This window comes from Schistocerca serialis, chromosome 8 (genome assembly GCF_023864345.2).
Source record: "Schistocerca serialis cubense isolate TAMUIC-IGC-003099 chromosome 8, iqSchSeri2.2, whole genome shotgun sequence".
NCBI classification, from domain to species: Eukaryota; Metazoa; Arthropoda; class Insecta; order Orthoptera; family Acrididae; genus Schistocerca; species Schistocerca serialis.
The window spans coordinates 199455624-199482050 of NC_064645.1; the positions used below are offsets into that span (position 1 = coordinate 199455624).

Here is a 26427-nt window from a genome sequence, read left to right on the forward strand (position 1 = left end):
ATGGTTGCCTCGTCAGGAAAGAGGGAAGGAGAAGGAAAGACAAAAGGATATGGGTTTTAAGGGAGAGGGTAAGGAGTCATTCCAATCCCGGGAGCGGAAAGACTTACCTTAGGGGGAAAAAAGGACAGGTAAGTCTTTCCGCTCCCGGGATTGGAATGACTCCTTACCCTCTCCCTTAAAACCCATATCCTTTTGTCTTTCCTTCTCCTTCCCTCTTTCCTGACGAGGCAACCATTGGTTGCGAAAGCTAGAATTTTGTGTGTATGTTTGTGTTTGTTTGTGTGTCTATCGACCTGCCAGCGCTTTTGTTTGGTAAGTTTCATCATCTTTCTTTTTAGATATATTTTTCCCACGTGGAATGTTTCCCTCTATTCTATATATATATATATATATATATATATATATATATATATATATATATATATATATATATATATATACACGACAGTAACAATGTAATTATGATGGAACTACTTTTAGTTAATGTATCATTATGTATCTACTAAGTGGCATTTCATTCAAAAGTAGTGTATACAATGTCACATTTACATATATTTTCTATCTGCAGGCTCTTCAAGAACAAAATGCTTTAATGAAAGTTGAACTCGAAACACTCAAAGCAAAAGTGAACACTCATTCATCAAAAGGAAATTCACTATTTGCTGAAGTGGAAGATGGTCGACAGCAGTTGGAAAATCAAATCAAGAAGCAGAAGGTGCAGCTTTTGGCTTTGCAAAAACGCCATTTACAGACATTCTTAACCTTTAGGAAGCTTCTGGTCAGTACTTAGGCAACTTATTGCCATATTTCCTGATCTGTCACAATAGATTGCTCTATCATTGAACTTAACTGTAGTAATTAAGTTAATTAAAGGTACATGCAACAAAATTTTCCTGCTTGTAGAAAGAAAAAGCCAGACTGTGTGAAGACTTGGCCCAAACCAAAGAACAAGTATCAACCAAGGAACTGCAGTTACAACTCACAGCATACAAAGAACGTTTAAAGGTAAGGCTTTTCTCTTTCCATTTTTAACTAAGATAGCATGTAAAAGAAAAATAAGTGCTCAGAGAATTTAAGAAGTGATAAGTATGTTAATGTTTCTAGGATCTAGAAACCGCACAAAGGGCATGGGTAGAAGAAAAAGCTGCTCTACCCATTGTTCTTGGCAATAATTATGAGTCGGTGAAGACATTTGATCGCTTAGTGGAGAAAGAGAGGTAAAGATAGATTTCCGTAATTCTTGATTATTTTTCTTTACCTTTAACACTACTGGAATAATTCAGTGTCTTCCACTTAATAGCTTGCAATTGAGTCCTGTGTTAAATGTCACTGATCTGTCTTATCATTTCAGTATGTTGTTCCGTGTATTATTATTTAAGAGGTTTACTCTAAAAATTCCGAAAGATATGCTCCAAGAAGTCTGGCAGTGTACTGGTTTGTCCTTCGCACATCTTGTAAAACGACCATGATTGTAAAATCAGAGATAGCATAGAAACTCACCAACAATCATTCGTTGCATGTACCATTTCTGATTGATTGAAATGGAAAATAGGGGAAATTATGGTGCTACTGGAAACACCCTCTGCTACATATAGTAAGATGGTTTATGGGGTATAGATGAAGTGTAAACTGACAGCATTAGAGTGGATACCGTTTGTAATTTGTAGCATAGCCTATACAGTACAGAGAAAGTGGCACTAACTGGTAAGTGGACCAATCTTTGTAAAACAGAATTGGCAGATTTGCTGGCCCTAGTCCCAGCCCTACTATAGGGTGAGCAGTATCAATAATTCTAATCACTATGTATCTCCTCTGTAGACTTCCATACAGGGTGAAAATGAACCCCACCAACAAAATTTTGGAGTTTATACATCGATATTTTCTGAGTATTTTGGCATAAACAACCTGTGATTTCCAGTGGTTCATTATGGAGTACGTAATCGTATTTTGATTTCTTACCCTGCATTACCTTTGTATCTTTATTGCATTAAAACTTCATGGACAACAATGCAAATGTTGACAGTGTGTGATGTGTGTGCCTTGTTTGGGAACAAACTTCTTCAGTTAACTCACAGAACTTATTGTTCACAATAGTAATGATCACTTTGCTCTTTGCCCTCAGGTCTTCATTTAGTACTGCTCTGTTCTATCTCTGTTTCGGTTTTGTAGCAGTGTTAGTTGTACTTAGGGATCCAGAAAAATGTACACACCCTTTGACAGTCAATATTAATGGAACAAAGTGGCATACAGTTTAAATTTTTGCACTAGGGAAGGGCTCCGTTTTATGCGTTTAAAATGTCCTCCATTGGGGGCCAAATGATGTCAATTCTGCTGAACTGTTGGTTGAAGTACGGCTGTCAGTGTTGTCGGTGTGATAGCCACACAGGACACCTTGATGGTTTCTCGTCGCTCATTCAGTGTAGCTGGCTTCTGTTGATAAACTTCATTTTTCAAGGTCCCCTTTAAGTGGAAGTCGAGAGGTGTCATGTCTGAAGATGGTGGTGGGTACTCAACAACTCCTCTTAGACCTATCCATCATCCAGGTAGATTTTCATGCAAGTAGGCTTTGACATCTCTTTGGTAGTGACATGGAGTGCCATCTTGTTGTAGGTAAAAGCTTTCATTTCCAAACACTTCTCGGATAGCAGGTAAAATCAATGTTTGCAGTATATGAAGATGCACCTAGCCAATTACGGTACCTTCAAAGAAGAATGGGCCAATCAGACTGCACGATGACAGACCACACCACATCACCTGGTAGATTGACATATTTGTCAAAGTGAACATGAGCATTTTCAAGAATTCTTTGAATTGTGCGTCATCAGGCCAGATAACCTTCCTCACAAAGCATGCCTTGAAACCACTTGCATCCTTCAACCCGAGTCACCCGAACAGTATCGTCGACTTCAAATTTATCCCGAATATGATAAATTGCTGTACTGTTGATGGCTGAGTTCCGTATGCATTACACCATTGCCGTTGTACCTCCAGCGTGTTTTTGTACTTACAGTATCACTGCCACAAGGCCTTGCATTGCTCAGATGACAATCTTACTTCATTCACTGCTGCACTGTCATCTGCTGGAAAACGTGAGCCAAGATATGTAGAGTAAACAATGGACTACGCTACCATGCAAAATTTTCTGGACACCTCTGTACATTAGCAGTGATATACAGCAGAATGGACTGGGTTACTGATGGTGTGTTTGGCAATGTGCACCTTGCAGATGGGTGCACTTAATCTAATAGAAGAGCAGCACAAAGACATTATGCTAAGCTTTTCCCACTGAGACAACTGAGTCACAGTGAATTTGTTTCATCTAAGCATTGTTGTGTTACTCTGCTTGTTGTGATATACATTTGTTATATTACGAGCTGTTTTACAGTTGTGAAGATATTTTCACAGAAACTCAGATAACTAGGGTAACAAACCAAATAAATAATAATTTACACCATTAATCAGCAGTGAGCCACTGGAGACTAAGGATGCCTTATACCGAAATACTCGGAAAATATTCTAGAAAACTTCTGAAATTTTGTTGGTGGAGTTAAGGTTCCCTGAACATTTTTATACCATGACTATAATCTGTAAAGAAAAAGAAAATTGGTGCTTCACACCTCCTGTACTGGCTCCTCTTCTAGAAAACAGTAATACTGCCTTTCTTTAATATTGTAGAGCTCAAGTGTCACTGATCCAACCGTTTTACATACCATGGAGAAAATTATGACATTGAGAGAGACCATATGCATACAAATCTTCAGTACTGCCAGTAGACGCACATCAAAGTACATAAATTATCCTAATTTTTGGAAGTATTAGTGCCTTCATTATGTAGGTTAGGGTGATACACTGGGGGAAGTTAACCCTTTGGTGGCTACCAGGGCTGAGCATCCTGCCTGCCAGGCTGGTTAAAGGGGTTGAACGTATTTTGTGCCTTGCCAGCAGGTGGCCGACACAGCCTTATGACTGCTGCAGTTTACGGCCACTATAGGCTAATCATGTATTCCACAGCACTTGGAACCTCTCGTCAATAGTACTGCTTATGGAATCAGTATCGCTCTTTGTTGCCTGTCATAGCAATTTCTAATGAAGATGAAAGAGAACTTCAGAACTAATCTAAGCTTTTTATTGTAAATTTATCTTGGCTGGAGAGTTATTTCAGAAAAATAAGAACTTTCTGAATTTGTTATTTAAAAATTCTGTAACTTGAGATACCCACTACCAATATATTTGCCTATAACGTATTAAAATGTCAAACATAGGAAAAACACATTGCAAGTTTTAAAGTGAATATTTCCTACCAGAGAGGCCCAAAACTCTGTTTTCAGTTCAGCGCAGCAGGGAGTGTTGCTGAGGAACTGCACATATTTTGCTGCACTGTTTTCCTTTTGCAACATCTGATACACCATTTCTGTAGGATAATTCATACCTCTTCAGATTATACAGGGTGGTCCATTGATCGTGACCGGGCCAAATATCTCACGAAATAAGTAACAAACGAAAAACTACAAAGAACGAAACTTGTCTAGCTTGAAGGGGGAAACCAGATGGCGCTATGGTTGGCCCGCTAGATGGCACTGCCATAGGTCAAACGGATATCAACTGCGTTTCTTTAAATAGGAAGTTCCATTTTTTATTACATATTTGTGTAGTACATAAAGAAATATGAATGTTTTGGTTGGACCACTTTCTTCGCTTTGTGATAGATGGCGCTGTAATAGTCACAAACATATAGTCACAATTTTAGATGAACAGTTGTTAACAGGTAGGTTTTTAAAATTAAAATAATGAACGTAGGTACATTTGATCATTTTATTTCGGTTGTTCCAATGTGATACATGTGCCTTTGTGAACTTATCATTTCTGAGAACGCATGATGTTACAGCGTGATTACCTTTAAATACCACATTAATGCGATAAATGCTCAAAATGATGTCCGTCAACCTCAATGCATTTGGCAATACGTGTAACGACATTCCTCTCAACAGTGAGTAGTTTGCGTTCCGTAATGTTCGTACATGCATTGACAGTGCGCTGACGCATGTTGTCAGGCGTTGTCGGTGGATCACAATAGCAAATAGCGTTCTGATTTCCCCATAGAAGAAATCGGGGGACGTCAGGTCCAGAGAACGTGCGTTCCACGGTATGGTGCTTCGATGACCAATCCACCTGTCATGAAATATGCTATTCAATACCGCTTCAACTGCACGCGAGCTATGTGCCGGACATCCATCATGTTGGAAGTACATCGCTATTCTGTCATGCAGTAAAACATCTTGTAGTAACATTGGTAGAACATTCCTTACGAAATCAGCATACATTGCACCATTTAGATTGCCATTGATAAAATGGGGGCCAATTATGCTTCCTCCCGTGATGCCGCACCATATCTTAACCCGCCAAGGTCGCTGATGTTTCACTTGTCACAGCCATCGTGGATTTTCCGTTGCCCAATAGTGCATAATATGCCGGTTTATGTTACTGCTGTTGGTGAATGACGCTTCGTCGCTAAATAGAACACGTGCAAAAAATCTGTCATCGTTTCATAATTTCTCTTGTGCCCAGTGGCAGAACTGTACACGACGTTCAAAGTCGTTGCCATGCAAGACCTGATGCATAGAAATATGGTACGGGTGCAATCGATATTGATATAGCATTCTCAACACCAACGTTTCTGGGATTCCCGATTCTCGCACAATTTGTCTGCTAGTAATGTGCGGATTAGCTGCGACAGCAGCTAAAACACTCACTTTGGCATCATCATTTGTTGCAGGTTGTGGTTGACGTTTCACATGTGGCTGAACACTTCCTGTTTCCTTAAATAACGTAACTATCCAGCGAATGGTCCAGACACTTGGATGATGTCTTCCAGGATACCCAGCAGTATACATAGCACATGCCCTTTGGGCATTTTGATCACAACAACCGTACATCAACACGATATCCACCTTTTGCACAATTGGTAAATGGTCCATTTTATCACGGGTAATGTATCACAAAGCAAATATCGTCCACACTGACGGAATGTTATGTGATACCACGTACTTCTGCGTTTGTGACTATTACAGTGCCATCTATCACAAAGCGAAGAAAGTGGTCCAACTAAAACATTCATATTTCTTTACATACTACACGAATATGTAATAAAAATGGGGGTTCTTATTTTTAAAAAATGCAGTTGATATCCGTTTGACCTATGGCAGCACCATCTAGCGGGCCAACCATAGCGCCATCTGGTTTCCCCCTTCAAGCTAGACAAGTTTTGTTCTTTGTAGTTTTTTCGTTTGATGCTTATTTCGTGAGATATTGGGCCCGATCACTATCAATGAACTACCCTGTATACTTAAAAGTTGTGTGAGAGAAGTAATGACAGATTTTTTTTACATACCATTTTTTTGTTTCAGACAACAATATTGTCCACTTCAAAGTAGTTCCCTTCAGCAGCTATTCAGTGGCAGAGTCATTGTTCCCATTCTTGTTAGCATTGCTGAAAGGCTTCACCTGTCTGTAATGTTCTTTTGAATATTTTCCCCGAGTCCCAAACTGATGTGCTTTTAAGACATTTTTCAAAGAAAGTCACAAGGGCTCAGATCAGGTGAATAGTGGTTCTGTGTAACAGGAATGCCTTTTGATGTAAAAAATTCGTTATGCATAATAGCCCAATCCCCCCCCCCCCCCCCCCCCCCCCCCAAAAAAAAAAAAATGTTTTAATCTTTGGTTTGCTCGTTTGAGCTTTTTTCAGTGGAGGAGATGTCTGTGTGCCACTCCTCACTTTGCTGCTTTGTCTCAGAATCATACCCAAACAGTGAGGATTAATCACCTCTGATCACATGACTGAACTGTTGGCAATCCTCTCAAAAAGATCAACACACACATTTCTTCAGGATTTTTGGTATCATTTGGGCACAAACCTTTCACATGTGCAAATCTTAGTTCAAAATTCGATGTGTGGTGAAAGTGTTTAACAAGTCACCTGTCATCCTTATTGTTAGGTCTGATTCACAAGAGCATGCACCTTTTTGTTTCTTTTTGACATGGAAGATGTGCCTGAATGAGGTTCATCTTCAATAATATGTTCTTGGCATTCGAAAAATTCTTCTGTTCCTTTTCAAAACATACAACAAAAACACAGCTTCACTGATGGTGCTTTCAGAAATCATGAGATGACTGTATGGAACTGAAACTTGGACCAAGCATCTGGAAGTGATGAATACACCAATCTACACAAGTAGGAAAACTCAGTGTTGCCACATCGCTCACAGAGTTGTCAGTCTTCATTTTTCTCACACACCTTGTATGTATAGTGTGTCCTTCATAGATTCATAAATCAAATTTCATTTCGTTGGCCGTGTGCACTAATTCCTGTTCCGTACTGCCACGAGTGTTGATAAGAAACTGGTGATGGAACGAAAGTATCATACAGAGAATGTGTCAATAAGCAAAAGTTTCAGTGCTGTTTAAAAAGAGAGGGATTAACTTAATGGACAGAGCATATAATGCTTTAGGATCGTTTATTAAGAGAAGAACGAGTAAGTTTCTGTAGAGGATGATCAAAATCAGATGCAATATTTGTAATGAAACAGATCATTGAAAAACATTCAGAATTCAGTCGAGAAACACTCTTAGCATTTGTCGGTCAGGATGAAGCTTTTTATAAAGTTAATAAAGAAAAACTTGGAAGCGAAATGGAGAAGAGGATACCCACTAACATTCCCTCCCGGACAAGCTATAACCATAAAGTTGAGCATAAATGGTATTAAGTGCATTTTTGGTGTAATTTGAAACCACTGTATAACCAGAGAAGGGATTAATTACAAATACTAAGTGAATGTACTTATCTTATCTGGGGGCCTTATAAGTACTTCACAGGTCATCTCAGTCTTGTTGTCTACAGCATCAGATTTGTTATTGCATGGATAGAAACACTTTCCACCATTTTAATTCATGTCATTTATTTTCTTCCAAGACATTGCTTACAAAGTCATTGCGAAATTACACAACAGAAAGACAATTTATTGAGCTGATCTTAACAAGAGTGGTTGATGCCAATTCTTGAATACATCAGAAACATGCAACTGACTAATAGTCACATGACCTAACCTCTGTTTATAGCATAGTTCATGGCAGAACATTCTAGAAAAATACACATTTTAAGTACAATAATTTTCTACGACAAATTTCAACAAAAATGTGCATTCTTGGAAACTGTTGTTTTACCGTTACAAAATGATAATATTTGTTATTTCAGATTAATTTAAAATTTGTATTAGAAGTTTCTCAGATTCGAAAGCTTCTTTTGAAAACAGGATTTGTGAGAGATATGTTTGTGGACTGATACAGGTTATTCTTTCATTAGTAGATAACAAAATGTTCCCATTAAGGTATACGATAATTAATCTAATTGTCTTTTGTCTATGTAGAAGTCTTCTGTAATCTGCCTTGTGTAACAGTCGTAATTTTATGGTTTTTTCTTTAAATAAATTTTTTTCAGCGAGACTAATTATTAGATGGATGCGTGTAAGCTCATAGCGTTTTGTTGGTATTGTGGTTGTTCTGGGTTCATTTATTAATTTTCATTTTTATATGTAGTTCATTGTTGATATCTGAGTTTATATTTTGTCATTTGGGGATAGTAAGTGGAATTGTAACACTAGAAAATCGTTTGTCAAGTGGACAGATCAGAACATTTCAGACGTATTCTTCTGTTTGAGTTCAATAGAAGCAGAGGGAGTCAGAAACATTTGTTCTGTGTATGGGGTAATGCCATTGGACAGCATGGCAAGAAAATGGTTTTCTCATTTTAAGAGGGGTTAGAGGTTTTATGTAGATCGTTTAACCACATTAATCCATGATGATCTATTTCGGTGTACTCGAAAAGTGGCAGATGTGATGAACTGTGATCATTCCACCATCATGTGACATTTGCATGCAAAAAGGAAGATTAAAAAAGTCACGTGTATGGGTACCACAGGCTCCAAGTCAAAATTGCAAAAATCAGCTGTGGCCATGTGTACATCTCTGCTTGCTGATCATCAGTTGGCTCATGAACACCACCAACAGTTCCTATCCTGTATTGTTTGTAGTGACAAGAAATGTCGTTATGTTAACATAAGGAAAAGAAAGGAATGGTTGACCCCAAACAAAGCAGCAACTACCTGTAAAAAGACCTTTGTCCATCCAGAAAACATAATGTCATGCATCTGGTGAAAAAGCTGCAGTGTGATGTGCTATGAATTGCTGACCTGAGGTGTACCCATCACCACTGACATTTATTGTCAATAACTGAAATGTCTTGCAGATGCAATCCAAGAACGACGACCAGAAAGACTAGCATGTAGTGATGCTACTCCATAATAATGCTCGCTCACATCCTTCTTGGCTGACAAAAAACATTATTCAGGAGTTGCATTGGTAAGTCGTTCCGCACCCACCTGCTCACCTAATCTTGTGCCCTCAGATTTTGACCTTTCCCGCCCTCTATCGAGCAATCTTCAAAGAACTTCATTTCAGGAATGAAAATGCGCTCCGAACATGGCTCGAAGAGTTCTTTACCTAAAAACCATGTGATTTCTACAGTCACAGAATCAAAAAGTTATCCCAGCATTGGCAAACTGTTACAAATAGTGAAGGAGAATATATTATTGATGACAAAACTCTTTGTTGTCTATTGTGTTCATTAAACTCACGGAAAACCGCTATCAACTTAAGCCCCAACCCAATACATACATTCTTTCAAACAAGTAACGGATGGGTCATTCCATGTCAGTTCAACCAGGGGCTCCAGCTCATAGTCTCACATTTGACTGAAATTCAGTACACTAAAGGTCGGGACACACACGTCAGGGCCGAGCGTCGGACGAGTGACGGCCGTGCTCCGGTCCGTTCCTGTAGGGGCCACACATGACCGGGGCATGTCCGCGTCTTTGTTGTTCCTTGTAGTGACTCGGACGCGGTGACCTGTGTTTCTGTTTGTGAAAGCTGTAAAACATGATCACTAATTTTCGTAATGGTGAATTAGGACTTATAGCACTTGCTTTAGACGAAGAGGAAAAAGAACGAAAGCAATCAGCAAGAAGAAAATTGTGGATCCACAGTGCCTGGAAAACAAGACCAGTACAGGGAGAGTTTCGAACATTGTTTTATCATCTCATAGATGATGAGACTAAGTTTTATGAATATTTTAGGATGACGCAGTACACCTTCTGTGAACTTTTAAAGAAACTGGAACCAAGACTGAGAAAATACACTTTCTGGAGAGTATCAGTTTCAACCAAAGATCGACTGGCTGTTTTATTTAAGGTAGGTTAAAGAAAAGTACTCAGAACACAAATAAACATGAAGTTTTAAGGACAGCATTTTTATTTTTCTACTACAGTAATTGAAAGATAAATACATAAGTAAGTAAATAATACAGTTAAATTTCTACTACCCTAAGAAAAACAAATGAGGACTATTCAGTGAATTAGTTTCGCATATGGTGTTGAAACAGATTTTGCTGAGGAATTGGAGGATGATGGAGTGAATTGATGAACTGATAAGTCATTCATGAGTGGTTTCAGTTCAAAGTCTTGTACCATTGAAAAAGTCCTCTTTTAGCTTGATGAAAAACTCTGTCTTTGTACTCGATATTCCTGTAGTTTTCACTTCCCTGATCGTAAAGAACAGGAAACTTATGAACTACTTCTTTTAGTCGTTCCACATCCATGTTTTGTACACAGAACAGTCTTGTGCAGTTGCACAGCTCACAAGACAATTCTAGCATCAGGCCGTGTCCGTCACGTGAAAAATTAAACACGGCGAATCCCGCCTGGCCCGGCCCCGGCCCGTTGACGTTCCCCGTGCACGGCCCGGTCAAGTGGGGCCTGCTACATTTGTTTTAATGATGTATTTCATTGTTCGGGTGACTGCCGATACTCGGATGTGTCTCGGCACGGAGACGGTCTGGGCATGTATGCCCCGACCTTAATTCTACCACGTGTGGAACACTCATGTACGAAGTATTAGTTTTCCCTGCCAATTAGTTCCAGAATTATGACGTGTGAAAGAAGGTGGCGTGACCCGGAAATTGCAACCCGCATCTGGCAATCTATCTTCAGACCCAACTTCAGGTATTCATAATTTTGGAACTATTCCACACAGTCCAGTGATATTTTTACAACCCAGTAACATCCATTTAGAGAACACACTCCATGGATCAAAACACCAACAACATATTTCTGAGGGAAAATAAAAAATTCCAATATGTGATTAAAAAAATGTAATATGTTAAAAGGTATATATTGTAGGTGCTCTCTATGCCAAATATAATTCCCTCAAAAGGGTATAAATTTTTTTTTCGGTAAGCTTAATGTGGCCTAAACACACACAGAACTCATCATGCCCATATCAGTCACACAAACAAAGTTACATGCACACGAAAATACAAAAATTTGAAAAATTACCTGAAAAACATGGATTTTCTAAGTGTGGTAGCACAAAAGGGACAAGTGGTATACAAGCCAAATTTCACACAATGCATTAGTAGACCATAATGATATATATATCAAAATTTCAGCATGTTATTGCAAGACATTTGTGTACAATGGAAGTTGACAGATGTATTTGGTGATGTGGCCATTGTTCCACAACACAATTTTGTAAAAACATATTGTAAACTGTTCTGCTTCTTCTTATCCTCTCCCACAACTGTTTAATCACTAAGCAACAACATTTAGATAGATTAACACAACTTATCATACTGCATCTTAACTGCTAAAAACCAGTCGATTGCGCTTAGAACAGAAGTTCTCCCACACTATAGCTTCTGTACTCTGTACATTGAGTGACAAATTGTACCGTCTTCCTGACACTGTGGTAGGAACTGGAACTGTCATAAGAATATGTTCAAAAGGAATCCAACACCTGTCTGCCAAATGTGGCCAATGAAATGATCGTGCTGGTCCTGCTGGTGCCATGAAGTTCACAAATACATCACCTTCTGCTTCACAGCACTCTGCAACACATCCTAAGTACCATTTGTCATCATAAACAGCAATAACATAGCAACATGGTTGTATGTTGCTGCTTTTGCTTCTGAATCCTGAGTCAGACACACTGTGAAGACACATGTTGTGCATGAACTTATAGTTATAACCGGACAGTCTGCTCATCTGCACATTGTCAGAGTCCTCTGGAGAGAAGTGATGATGGCTCCTTGTGCCTGCAACAGTTTTAACGTGTTCTAGTCTGCTTTCTAGCAACACTTCGACTGATTTCACCTCATCTTTCGAAACATAGAATGATTGTATGCCAGAGATATTTTTCTGTACCCAGGTAAATAATTGAAGTGGTGTTAGAATGTGACCTTCTGTAGGGTGCTGCAGACTAGCTCGTGATGGCATGTGCTTAATGGTAGCACCAATACCATCACATACATTTTTACCATGACTTGTTGCGAAAAAATTCCATTCTGCGTGAATCTGAAAATCATGGTAACACATGAGTAAATTTTTGAGATTTTTACAGTTTTTGTTCTGACTAGCTGCCCCATCACTGAAGTATTTCGCAAAATGTATGTGAGGCAGCTTGTTTGTCACATATGCCATGACAGTGCGAATGTGGACATGAACTGCAATGGCATAATGAATTAAACAGTCCCTAAAAATGCACAGGTTCATGACGGGCACATCACCTGATTCACCTCTATAGTAAATCACAAATGGCTGGAGAGTTGCTTGACTGTTGTCCCAATGATATCCTTTGATGGCATCTTTAACTACAAATGCATAATTTTTAGAAAAGTCTGGTATTACTATAATTTCATCTTGTTTCAAATTATCCTTATAGAACTGGAGGTAAGCCGATTGTGGTGTTGCTGTGAAGCTGTGTGTGATCAGTTTGTCCGTTTTTTGACAACACATTTCAACAAAATCTTCCACTGTACTTTGCTTCATTTCAAGACTTGTGCGATCCATGTGTGTCCATTGTTTATAAGAAACAAGCTCATTGTCATCCATAAGGAGTTCACCATACAGTTTATTCATGTGTTCTGCAAGATTTGCCTTACCAGGACACTTTTCACACCTGTGTATCATGCACTGGTAGGAACTGATGTCACACACTAGCAGCTTCATTGCACCTTTGTAATCCAGACCAGAATCATTTATAGCAGCAAACATCAGCTAAGCATTTTGATGGGTCTCACATACTCAAACATTGCGTGTGCCCCTTGCACTTACAGGCAAAACCCATTTTGGCAGAAGACTGAAAAAAGATGATAAACCTACTTTGGTATTGGGATACTTTTCCTTGAATTCTACATATAGTTCTGATATGTTGTATAGCAAGAGTCTTTTTTGCATCTGTACACGTACATTTCCCATTTTCACCGTTACATAGTTTTTTTTTTCTAGGCATTATTCAGCTGTAATCATTGTTTCCATAAAACTCCGTCACTAGCACCTTTATTTCTGAACTCAATTGCCTACCCTGAGCCTGCTGAAGTTGTGGAAGCACTCCTTGGGTTGCTTTTATTTTCCTAGCTTGCTTTACCATATATGTAGAAACATTGAATTCCTTTGCAGTGTAGTCAGTAGACCGGCTGGAAGGTGCAAGGGTAAGAATAGTTACTTTTTTCTGGCGTGTGGATATGGCACATTTTTCTTTCAAATCGTGCCCAATTTTGTCCAAATCAGAGCATTTCTGACATGATTTCCGTTCCTTTGGAGCAGGTAGTTCTTCCTCTTCCACCATTAGTGTGTCAGCTATTTTGTGTTCTAATTCCATTTGAGCTTCTTGTAGTTTTCTTCTACCATAGCTGGGCCTGTCTCTTTCCCCAGCTTTGTGTGTCTTCATGGGAGACAAACCAAGAGCAGTCACTGAAGTATTTAATTGCTCATCTGCTGTGGTTGTAGGTGGCTGATACTCTTCGTCACTGTCATGTAAATTATCAGAATATTCTTCATTTTTTAGCAGTGTAACACACCTGGAACATAACTTTTGTCCTGGTTTCATGTTAAGTCCCATGCACTGATTCACTTTCAATACTGATTTTATATCAATTTCTCTGACGGTACTCTTCACTGTCTTCTTATGAATCAGAAATGGATCGAAACAACTTCTTTGTAGGAAAGAGTACTTGACCAGAAACACTTTCATATGATGATAACAAACACTAAAGTTTCCTGGAACTGTACTTCTTGTGCCCACAGGGTGCATCCAGAATGTCCATAGCAACATATCTTTGTCAGATTCATCCAGATCATACAGTACAAAGCGAATGCCACATTTTGTTCCATATGTTGTTTTATGACATTCAGATGCTTGTGCTCTACCAATACTGCAACATGTTTGAACAAAAGCACCACTAGTACACTCTTCTGCCTCCATACTGACTTTCCACAACAGTACTGACCAGTCTGAAGTAGAATCTTAAAAAAATGAGTAACCTGTAATTGTTGCTTGTTTCCTTTGTTGTTCCTGCCTAACAATGCCTCATTCTGTCCCTGAAAACTACAGTTGTTTAACTTTCCATTGCCTAACGGTTCCCAACAATTGCTGCAGCTTTATCTGAAACAAGCTGTTTGCATCATCACTATTACTTGCTAAATTGTGTTAAAAGAAACGTAACCAAATACATCTCTGTCAACTTCCATTGTACACAAACGCCTTGCAATAACAAGTTGAAATTTTGCCACATATTATATTATGGTCTACTTATGCAGTGTTTGAAGTTTGGCTTGGATATCACTTGTCCCTTTTGTGCTACCACACGTAGAAAATCTATGTTTTTCAGGTAATTTTTCAAATCTTTGTATTTTTGTGTGCATGTAACTTTGTTTATGTGACTGATATGGGCAAAATGAGTTCTGTGTGTGTTTAGGCTACATTAAGCTAACCACAAAAAAATTTATACCCTTTTTGAGTGAATTATATTTGGCATAGAGGGCACCTACAATATGTACCTTTTAACATATTACATTTTATTTAATCGCATTTTGGAATTTTTTATTTTCCCTCAGAAATATGTTGTTGGTGTTTTGATTCAGGACTATGCGGAATAGTTCCAGAGTTATTAAGACCTGAAGTTGGATCTGAAGATAGATTGCCAGATGCAGGTTGCAATTTCTGGATCACGCCACCTTCTTTCACAAGTCATAATTCTGGAACTAATTGGCATGGGAACTTAGAATTTTGTACGTGAGTGTTCCACACTTGGTAGCATTGGTGTGCTAAATTTCAGCCAAATCTGAGACTATCAGCTGGAACATTTTCTCAAATTGTTTGAATTGACATGGAATGACCCGGATATCTAAATCCTGAATAATAAATTTCAAATAAAGTACTTAAAATTTCAGAAATTTTTGTCATTCTTTAAGAACTTAATACTTCCATTTTTCAAAATTTTCCCGAAGAGCGAGCCAATTGGGGAAGGGCACCTTACATGGTGCATAGTGTCCATCATGCGCTGAGACCTCTCGCATCCTTCATCAACGTGGATCTGCACTTCCGCTCATTCTCCCGCTGTTGGGCGAAGTCACCCTCCTAGGTATGTTTTCCTCCATCTTCTGTGCAGTATTGCTTTCTGCGCTGTCAACGCTAATGGACTTCTTAGCTCATTTGCGCCTGATATTCAGCGTGGTAGCCAGTCTGTTGTGGTGGGGCTGCCATGTACCCAGTTGGTTGTAGCCCCCTGACCACACAGGGATCGCTCTGCTGATGCCTGCGCTGTTAACTCCCCATGTATGCCAAGGAGTATATGCTCGTCACCCTGGAGCATCAGGACTTCCGGCAATGGCCATCCTGCTAGGTGGCATTTACTGTGTGGGTGGGTGGCGCTCATGGAGAGGGCCCCTGGTCGGAGTGGGTGGCATCAGGATGGATGATATACCATGAAGTGTAGTATGTCATCTCTTGCTGGTAGTCAAACACCAGCAGTCTCTAAGCGGTCAAGGTCTAACTTCAGTGCTAAGAGATACGACCCCAAATCGATCCCACCCACACCCCCTCCGCCTCCACTGGCCACACCATGGGAGGAACGCCGGGCCGAGGATGGCAGAATAGCTTATTCACCCTGGTACCTCATCTGTACGAGAGTTAATGGGGAATCTTCTTGTCAATGAAATCTCAGTTATTTGTGTAGCATTTAGAGGACAAGTTTGGGAAGGTGGAGTGCTTGTCCAAAATGTGGTCAGTGTTGGTCTTGATCAAAACAGCATCTTCTGCCCAGTCATGGGCACTACTCACCTGTGACAAGCTGTTTCCATCACACCCCATAAGAGTGTAAATATGGTCCGGAGTATCATATTTCATAGGGACCTTCTTTTGCAGTCTGACAATGAGCTATGCGCCAATTTACAATTTAGAGTGGCGAAGTATCCGTTTCATCCAGCGCGTCCGATGTATACTCAAGTTGCCACCAGTGCCTTCATCTTGGCCTACGAGGGTGACAAGTTACCCGAGAAGGTCAAGGTGATGGTCTACCACAGTGATGTAAAGCCATATATCCCTACCCCAATGCAGTGCTGGAAGTTCAGCCATATGTTTTCCCACTGTACTTCCAGTGTCACCTGTCAGGATTCTGGACGTCCTTCACATCCGAGTACCACATGTACCCTACCTCCCATCTGTGTCAACTACGGAGAAAGCCATTCGCCTTGCTTGCCAGATTGCAGGATTCTCCAGAAACAAAGAAAAATAATGGAACACAAGACCCTGGACCAACTGACTTACACCGAGGCTAAGAGAAAATATGAGAGGTTACATCCTGTCTAAATGATGACAACCTTCCACCGTTGACTCTTAGAGCTCTTAAGGGCGGTCAGACTCCACCTGCCCCCTTGATGGTGGGGACACTTCCCTCCCTGTGCTCCTACATAACCTACTTCAGGAGCAACACTGTCCCAACCATCAGGGATGTCAGTCCCCACCTCTGTCAGAGGAGTATAAGTCTTCTTCGACTCCTCTCATGACGAAGGGGTCCCTTGGGTCACTCCCTTCTCAAGTTCCTACCAGTGGCAAAGCTGACACCCGCCAGTGGCTGAAGCAACCACAGGTAGCTGGTTGTAGGGCTTCACGGTCCTCCTCAATCCCTGAGACTGAATCAGTGAAGCCCTGCCAGCTGGACAAACCTAAGGAGCAGCGAGAGAAACCTAAAAAAGAAAAAGACCCCCAAGAACCAAGGCAATGCAGTGGCACCAGCAGGTGACCGAGGCGTAGACTGCCTCATTGAGTGTTTTCATGCCTTCCCAGTCTCACGATCATGTAATCTTCCAGTAGAATTGTGGCATTTTTTTTCACCACCTGGCTAAGCTACGGTAACTGTTAAGCTTTGCACCTGCTTTCTGCATTGCCTGGTTCCTGGCAATGCAGACCCCTGCCCTCTGTGGCTATAAGGGATATTATAGGAACCGTCGTGGCTATAATAGAGTGTCAGGTGGAATTTGCATCAATGTCCTGAACTCAGTATGTGGTGAACCCGTGCCCCTTCAAACCCCTCTTGAAGCTGTGGCTGTCAGGATAAGGGCAACACAGGAAATAACTGTCTGCAATGTATATCTTCCTCCAGATGGTGCAGTACCCCTGAATGTAGTAGCTGGACTCATTGATCAACTCCCTAAACCTTTCCTACTTTTGGTAGATGTTAATGCCCATGACCCCTTGTGAGGTGAGGCCATGCTTACTGACCGATGTAGGGAGGTCAAAAATTTACTGTCACGACTCGACCTCTGCCTCTTAAATACAGGTGCCCCTACACATTTCACATATTTGGCCATTGATCTCTCAGTTTGCAGTCCTAGTCTTCTCCCATTTATCCATTGGAAAGCACATGACGACCTGTGTGGTAGTGACCACTTCCCATCTTCCTGTCACTCCCTTGGCGACATCCCCACGGACGCCTACCCAGATGGATTTTAAACAAGGCAGACTGGGAAGCCTTCACCTCTGCTGTCACTGCTGAATCTCCCCCACATGGTGTCATAGATGTTGTTGTTGAGAAGGTGACTACAACGATAATTTCTGCAGCAGAAAATGTGATCCCTCATTCCTTAGAGTGCCCCCGGCAAAAGACAGGACCTTGGTGGCGCCAGAAGTCGCTGAGGCAATTAAAGGGTGTTGGCGGGCTCTACAGCGAGAAGTGGCACACTTCCCCAGAGCACCTAATAGCCTTTAAGCTACTCCCTGCCCGTCATTCACCAGCTTATAAAAAGACAGAAACAGGAGTGTCGGGAGAGGTACATGTCGAACATTGGGTGCCATTCATCGCCTTCCCAAGTCTGGACGAAGATGAGATGTCTTTTTGGGTACCAGACCCCCAACAGGTGTCCCTGGCATTAACATCAGTGGTGTCTTATCTACCGATGCAAATGCGATTGCCGAGCACTTTGCTCAAGCCTCTGCATTGGAGAACTAGCCCCAGCCTTTTGCACCCTCAAACAGCAGATAGAAAGGAAAGTCCTCTCATTCACTACAGGCCACAGTGAATCTTATAACACCCCATTTACAGAATGGGAGCTCCTCAGTGCCTTTGCACATTGCCCCGACACAGTTCCTGGGCCGGATTGGATTCAGTCAGATGTTTAAACATCTCTCATCTGACTATAAATGACATTTCCTAGTCATATTTAGCCGGATCTGGCGCAATGGCATCTTTTCATCGCAATGGCGGGAGAGCATCCTCATTCCAATGCTCAAACCCACTTGATGTGTATAGCTACCGGCCTATCAGCTTCACCAACATTCTTTGTAAGCTGCTGGAACGTATCATGTGTCAGCAGTTGGGTTGGGTCCTGGAGTCATGTGGCCTACTGGCTCCATGTTTGGGCGGCTTCCGCCAGGGTCACTCTGCCACTGATAATCTTGTGTCCCTTGAGTCCGAACGGCCTTTTCCAGATGCCAACATCTGGTTGCCATCTTTTTTGACTTATGTAAAGCATACAAACACGACCTGGCGACATAATATCCTTGCCACATTGTATGAGTGGGGTCTCTGGGGCCCGCTCCCGACTTTTATCCGAAACTTCCTGTCGCTCCGTACTGTCCAAGTCGGTGCCTCCCATAGTTCCTCCCATATTCAGGAGAATGGTGCTCTGCAGCGCTCCGTATTGAGTGTCTCTATTTTTAGTGGCTATTAACGGTCTAGCAGCATCTGTAGGGCCATCGGTCTCACCTTCTCTGTATGCGGATGACTTCTGCATTTCGTACTGCTCCTCTAGCACTGGTGTTGCTGAGCGGCGCGTACAAGGAGTCATTCACAAGGTGCAGTCTGGGCTCTAACCCATGGCTTCCAGTTTTCAGCTGGGAAGTCATGTGTCATGCATTTCTGTCAGCGTCGTACCATTCATCCGGAACCTGAACTTTAACTTAATGATGATCCAATCACTATAGTGGAGACATATCGATTCTTAGGACTGGTTTTTGATACCCAATTGTCTTGGCTGCCTCACCTTTGGTCAGCTTAAGTGGAAGCGCTCGCAGCACCTCAGTGCCCTCCACTGCCTGAGCAATACCAACTAGGGTGCAGATCGCTCTACGCTGCTGCAGCTCTACAGAGCCCTTGTTTAATCCCGCCGTGACTACGCGAGTCTGGTTTACGGTTCGGCGGCGCCCTTGGCATTGTGTTTACTCGACCCATTGCACCACTGTGGCATTTGCCTAGCGACGGGAGCTTTTAGAATGAGTCCAGTGACCAGTGTCCTGGTGGAGGCCGGCGTCCCTCCATTGAGGGTTAGGTGTGCACAACTGCTCACCAGTTAAGTTGCACATGTTCATAGTTCTCCTGCGCATCCGAATTACTGTCTCCTTTTCCCAACAACAGTGGTTCATCTCCCGCATCAGCGGCCCAGGTCAGGGCTTACGATTGCAGTTTGTGTCCAGTCCCTTCTATCTGAGCTGGAGTCTTTCCCCTTACCACCTCTCCTTGAGGTCCATTCACGTGCATCTCCATGGTGTACACCTAGGCTGCAGATTCTTCTGGACCTTTTACATGGTCCTAATGACTCCGTTAACCCTGTGGCTCTCCACCATCACATCTTCAGATTCTCAACATGTACCAGGCCCATGAAGTGGTTTACACTGACGGCTCAGTGTCTGATGGTCATGTAGGCTTTGCTTATGTTCATTGAGGACATATTGAACAGCACTCCTTGCCAGATGGCTGCAGTGTTTTCACTGCAGAGCTGGTGGCCATATCTTGTGCTCTTCTGCATATCCGATCGTGCCCTTGCGAGTCATTTCTACTGTGTGCTGACTCCTTGAGCAGCGTATAAGCTATCGACCAGTGCTACCCACGCCATCCTTTGGTAGCGTCCATTCAGGAGTCCATTTATGCCCTGGAATGGTCCGATTGTTCAGTGCTGTTTGTGTGGACCCCAGTACACGTCTGAATTCCAGGCAACGAACTTGCTGACAGGTTGGCCAAATGGGTTATGCAGAAACCGCTCTTGAGATGGGCATCTTCGAAACAGATCTGCATTTTGTCTTACGCTGTAGGGATTTTCTGCTTTGGGAGACAGAATGGCATAACAGTACGCACAACAAACTGCGTGTCATTAAGGAGACTACGAATGTGTGGAAGTCTTCCATGTGGTCCTCTTGCAGGGAATCAGTTGTCCTCTGCCAGCTTCATATTGGCCATATGTGACTAACACGTTTACCTCCTCCGTCACGAGTACCCACCTCAGTGTTGCTATGGCTCACAAATGATGGTTGTCCACCTCTTGTTGGACTGCCCACTTTTAGCTGATCTGTGGTGGACTTTTAACTTTCCCAGCACCCTCCTTTGGTGTTGGGTGACAATGAGTCAACAGCAGCCTTCGTTTTACATTTTATTCATGAGGGTGGGTTTTATTATTTGATCTAAGTTTTAGCGCATGTCCTTTGTCCCTCTGTGTCCTCCATCCTGTGCTTTTAGGTTTTAATGTGTTGCAGAGTGGTTGGCTTCTCCTTTTTATTCTCATTGTTAGCCAGCCAGCCTGCTCTCTTGTCTTGATTTCTTCTACATGTTTCTTGCAACTCTCTGTGGTTTTCTTGTCCACTTTTGTCCATTTTAGTGTTTGTTGCCCTTCTGTCATTCTTGTGGTTTTCTCTTTTTCTCCAGCTGTGTTTTGTTTGCCTTGATTATTTTACTCCCACCCTTGTGGAATTATTTTAATTGGAATGAGGGACCGATGACATAGCAGTTTGGTCCCTCCCTCCCTCTTTTTAACCAACCAACCATCCAACCCGAGCACTGGGTCCTGGGTTTGATTCCTGGCGGAGTCAGAGATTTTCCCCTGCCCTGAGATGACTGGGTGTTGTTGTGTTGTCTTAATCATCATCCATCCCCATTACGGTCGAAGGAAGGCAACGGCAAACCACCTCCATTAGGACCTTGCCTAGTACGACAGTATGGGTCTCCTGCATCTCTCTCCTACGCTCTGTCAAGAAGCATGGGACTTCATTTCCATTTCCATGGTGTTAAGCAAATAATTCTCTCAGTTTTGTGTTTCTAATTATGTTCTTTGTTTCAAAATAAATGATAAGATGAACCTTCATTAGTATATGTTATGCACACATTTTGCAAACTCAAAAGAAATCTTTGTGTTAGTTAAGGCCCGTACTGAATGTAAACATCATTTGTGATCAGCTGTATTGTATCGTACATGTAAAAGTTTGTATCATAAAGTACACTAGAAAGGTGGAATCTACTTTTATATTAAAGGAACCTTACCTACCCCCAAATACATTGCAAGACAGTGTTAAAATCTCAATAGATAGAAAACGACCTGCAAAAAGGAATTTACCTCACAACCAAAGTAGCTGAAGACTGCGATGTGATTTCATCCACAGACACAACTAAAACAGTGGCTTTTATAGGATGAGATGCCATAAGAACAAAAATGGTGGTGAGCAATCAAATAGCAGAACATGGCAGCCATTTTAATCATCTGATACGTGATACCTCAGGAAAGTATGGCAAAGATGTAGACAAGTAGAAAAACTTGGAAAACTATGTGTAACAACAGACAAGTATTTAAGAGACAAGATACAAAGAATAAAACACAGTTTTACAAAGTAATGGCTTGCGCAATATTTGTAGTTGGAACGGAACTGTGATCTTAAGAGGCTACTAAAAGGGCTCTTACATCTAGTGAAACTTTTACGTTGTTGACTTGGCAATTATTAGGACATCATTAGTTTTAGCTCTTTTGCAACCTTTTTGGCTTAATTGTGTATGATCTCCTCTTAGGGTTGGACTTCCACCTTTCTAAATTTCAGGGAAGTACGGCTTGTTTGGTGAGAGCACGTTACATGATGCATAATCTATTTTCCTCCTCCTATGATATGTGTCAAATGCCAGATGTTGTGACACACATTCTCCCACTGTACTAGTAAAGCTACTTTTGTGTGTGGCAGGACAACCCCATAAATGTGTAAATTACATAGAACACCATCCCCCTTGTTCGCCAACACATTGTTTCCAAGAGGGAGGAGAAAATCCAGCATTATAAAACACTTGACCAACAGTAATATCAAGATGCCTAGAAAAAGTTTGAACAACTGCATCCAATTGATCTGATGTCAAACTTTGTAAACATTGTGTCAAAGTTTACACCTAGCTTGATGAAAAAGTCTCAAACAGAACTCATCGCCCACACCACATTTTAATACCTGTTCAACCACCCACCCACAGTAACAGTGGTAATCACTCCATCAATGCAACTGGAGAGGCCTCATCCTCCTCCAGCATCACCAGGAAAGAAGATACCTGACAGAGTGCCCCCCCCTCCCCAGATGAAACACACCAGCAACCTACCATCAACCAGTGACCAACAGGACCACAGACTGTGGATCATACAGGAGAACGGTCTTCTTCTGTCCCAAAAGTCAAGACAGGAAAAATTTCAGTGCAAAAATTGCTCTGGTCAATCTGGCACCCATTTTCCCCGACATTGAGCCTGTGAATACCGATGGAGGGCCAAACATTCAGGTGGATTGTGACTCGGCAGCAAATTAATTTGTACTCCTCTTTTCCCTTTGCTGCTTTCTTACATCCAAATCTGATGTTTCTTCAATGGAACTGTAACAGCTACTATTGCCATATGGCTGAACTCTGTCGGTTTATACCTACTCACTTTGCAGCTGGCATGGCTCTACATGAAACATGGTTTTCTGAAACCCAACTCTCTACTATTAAAAATTAAGATCCCACTGTACAAATTGCATTAGTGCCAAGAGGGCATCTGGAGGAATCTGCACATTCATTCGATTTGACATTTTCAATGAGCAGATGCCACTGTCTACGGCATTAGAAGCAGTTGCTCTTCATGTCTACCTGTCATTTAAGGTAACAGTATACGATAACTGTCTACCCCCAGACAGATTTATACCATATCATAAGCTGATGGAACAGCTGCCTCCAACTTCCCTCCTGCTGGGTGGACAATCCTCTGTGAGCCACCCAAACCACATGTTGCAGGTGCCAAGTAATAGAGCAATCAATTTCAGAGCTGGAAATCGGACACTCAGCTATAGATATTAGTTGGCATCTCAAGCATCTCTCTCTGAATTCAGTGATCCATCCATGGCGACCTCTGCGACAGCAACCACTTTCCTGCTATTCTCTCTTTCTCTACACATTGGCAAGTCGAACATAACCAGGCGGGTCACATTGGAAAGCCAATTGGCAAGCCTTCATCTCCAGAACAATTTTTGAAACCAGTCAAAAGAAAGGCATCGAAAGAATAGTAAAAAAATACATACTGTGGAGGCAATGATATCCTTCCTTCAGACTCTTCCCGAAGGACACCAGTGCCATGGTGACCTGAAGAAAAAACTGCAGCTATCAGGGCATGGCAGGGCACTTTGACACAAGTGCCATCCATCTACAGAACATTTAGTAGCATACTTGAGACTCTGAGCAAAGACACAGTTTTTAATAAAGAAGAGAAAGCAGGATTGTTGGAAACGGTATGTATCATCTACAAGAACCCACAACCTACCACTGCGTTTGCAGCTACATACTGTTCGCAGTATTTCCTGGCATCCTCCTCAATGGCAAAATCTGTACTGATCCTGCTATTATTGCTGAATGTTCTGTGGCACACTGCTGAAGTGCGTGCATGCAATAAATACAGTAGTAATTTCATGATTCAGAAATGCCTGGCAGAGCGAAACTCGTTATCCTTCGCTGCACATAACTTTGAATCATACAATATGCCATGAAATCTTCACGGGATATCAGCCGAGCGTTGTCGTCTTCTAGTTACAATGTTTCAATGGCTTGCATATCCATCATCTTTGCCTGAAGATGATGGATACACAACCCATTGAAACGTTGCGACTAGAAGACGACAACAACGCTCGGCTGATATCCCGTGAAGATTTCATAGCTGAAATTCACCGACAAAGCCTGTAATCGCACATACAATATGCCATTTACTAAATAGAAATTTCACAGCATTTTAACAAACTGGTGAGACACAGCCCCTGAAAATGTTAGCAGTGACAGCATAAAACACATCCTTTGGTTGTCAGTCATATTTGATGGAAGCCAGTGTGGAGTTGCTAGTCTCCCACTGCATTGGGTACCTCCCCAGTTTGTGGATAGGGGAATGCTCACCAGATATAGTGCATGCCAGGGAAACACCCGGGGTGGACTGACACTAGTGTCTGCTGTCTTGTAGTGTGATATTGGCTTATCAAAGACTAAAGAAAGAAAACTTTGAGAATAATTTACATGGTCCCCTGGGTTGGGGGCTGTGCGAGAGCCAGCTCCTCACACAAGTGAAACAATTAGAATGCTAAAAAAACCTAATAATATGCCTAGGAAAAACTGGAACCTTAGATGATGAACAAGTGAAGAAAAAAAGAAAATGACATTTGGATGCTGGAATGTGTGAGGTATCTCCACAAAATTGAATTTATTAGCAACGGAGATTGACAGGTTCAAAATGGATGTCGTACTCTGAGACCAAGAGGAAAAGCAAAGGAGGAGAACAACTAGGTAATGATTTATATATTTGCAGTGGGATGTCCAAAGCAGCAAGAGGCAAAGCTGGTCTCCATCATGACATGGCAGGCATGGAAACAGTGTGTCACAAATTGGGACTTTATTAATGAATGCCTTTTTATGGCAGAAAAGACTGTTTGCAAAAAAAGTTGTAATTATTGGAGTATACATAACCACAAATGAGAAGAGACCAGGAGAAAGATACTTTCTAGACAATCCTTAGAAGGACTGTAGACAAAATCCCATAGTGGAAGGAACTGCTTACCATGTGGAATTTGAACAGATCTGGAATGAAAGAATCTTGTATGATAGTGGGAAAAGGTGGAGAGACAGAATACAGTGACAATGGAGAACGATTGATTGAAATTTATGAACAGTTTGACATGAAAGTTACCATCACATTTTTTAAACACAAGGATATTCATAATGTACTTGCAATAGAATACTAGAGAACTTTGTTGTATAATAAATTACATTTGACAGGCAAGTATTTTCAAGGCAGCATACATTAGAGCATACATTAGATCATACAGAAGAACCCAGTGTGTATCAGACCATTATCTAGTAAAAATGAAGAGTTTTTGGCCATGGAAGAATGCAAAGAATGATACTAACAACACTAAAATGAATTGTGCTGAGAAAGCTCAGAATCTACAGTTCAGTGTTGACAGCCAACGAGATGAAAGTATACGAACACTCTTTGCCGCCAGGCTGGGAACAATGTTGCAAGAATCATTTGAAGGAAGTACAAAGTAAATATAGGAATACATAAAAACCAGTGTTATAGCAACAGAGGTGCTGGGCATATAGGGAAACAACCACAGCTGTACAGCAGAATGGTGGTTGGAGGAAACAGAGGTGGCAATTAAAGGAAAGAGGAACATTTTCAGTCAGTGGTTCAATAATAAACCGAAAGCAGCAAGAACAGTCTACAAAGAAAATAAGAACGAAGTGATGGAAAAAATACAGATAGCAAAGATGGGAAAGGACATGTACAATTTCAATAGTGAACTAGTATTTGTGGGAGTGAAAGAAGTGTTGTCAGTATTAAAAGGGCTTCAACAAGAGACAAAAGCAAAGACTGGTCTTCAACTGATAACACCAAAGGAATGGAAGAATATTTCTGGAAATTATTAATTGAGGATACAGAAGAATAACTGGAAGAAGGAATAGTGAACAGAAAGGAATAGGAAGGGAAGGAAATCCAAATTTTAGAAAGTGAGGTGAGTACGAGGTAAAGAATGGTAAATCACCTGGATGAAGTGATATCAGTCTGGAGTTCCTAAAATATGGTGGTGACAAAATTGTGAAACTAATAACATGAGTATTCAATACATTGTTACATGGAGATTCAGTAATCAAGGAAAAGAAGCTAGGTTATATTAATACCACATTTAAAAAAAGGATGACAAAAGCTGCTTGAACTATCGAGGAATTTGTGTTATTGTGAAGTTTTG

The 26427-nt window shown here is 41.3% G+C and overlaps 1 protein-coding gene across 3 annotated transcripts in view; it reads left to right on the forward strand.

Moving 5' to 3' along the window:
* Nucleotides 1–26427, forward strand: part of LOC126416219 (protein Spindly-like) — a 122482-nt gene that overhangs the window by 69374 nt on the left and 26681 nt on the right. For all 3 annotated transcript variants that reach the window (XM_050083816.1, XM_050083815.1, XM_050083817.1), the window contains exons 5-7: nucleotides 569–778; nucleotides 904–1005; nucleotides 1105–1217. In XM_050083816.1, the coding sequence (XP_049939773.1) occupies nucleotides 569–778; nucleotides 904–1005; nucleotides 1105–1217 (425 nt within the window). The remainder of the gene's footprint in view (nucleotides 1–568; nucleotides 779–903; nucleotides 1006–1104; nucleotides 1218–26427) is intronic.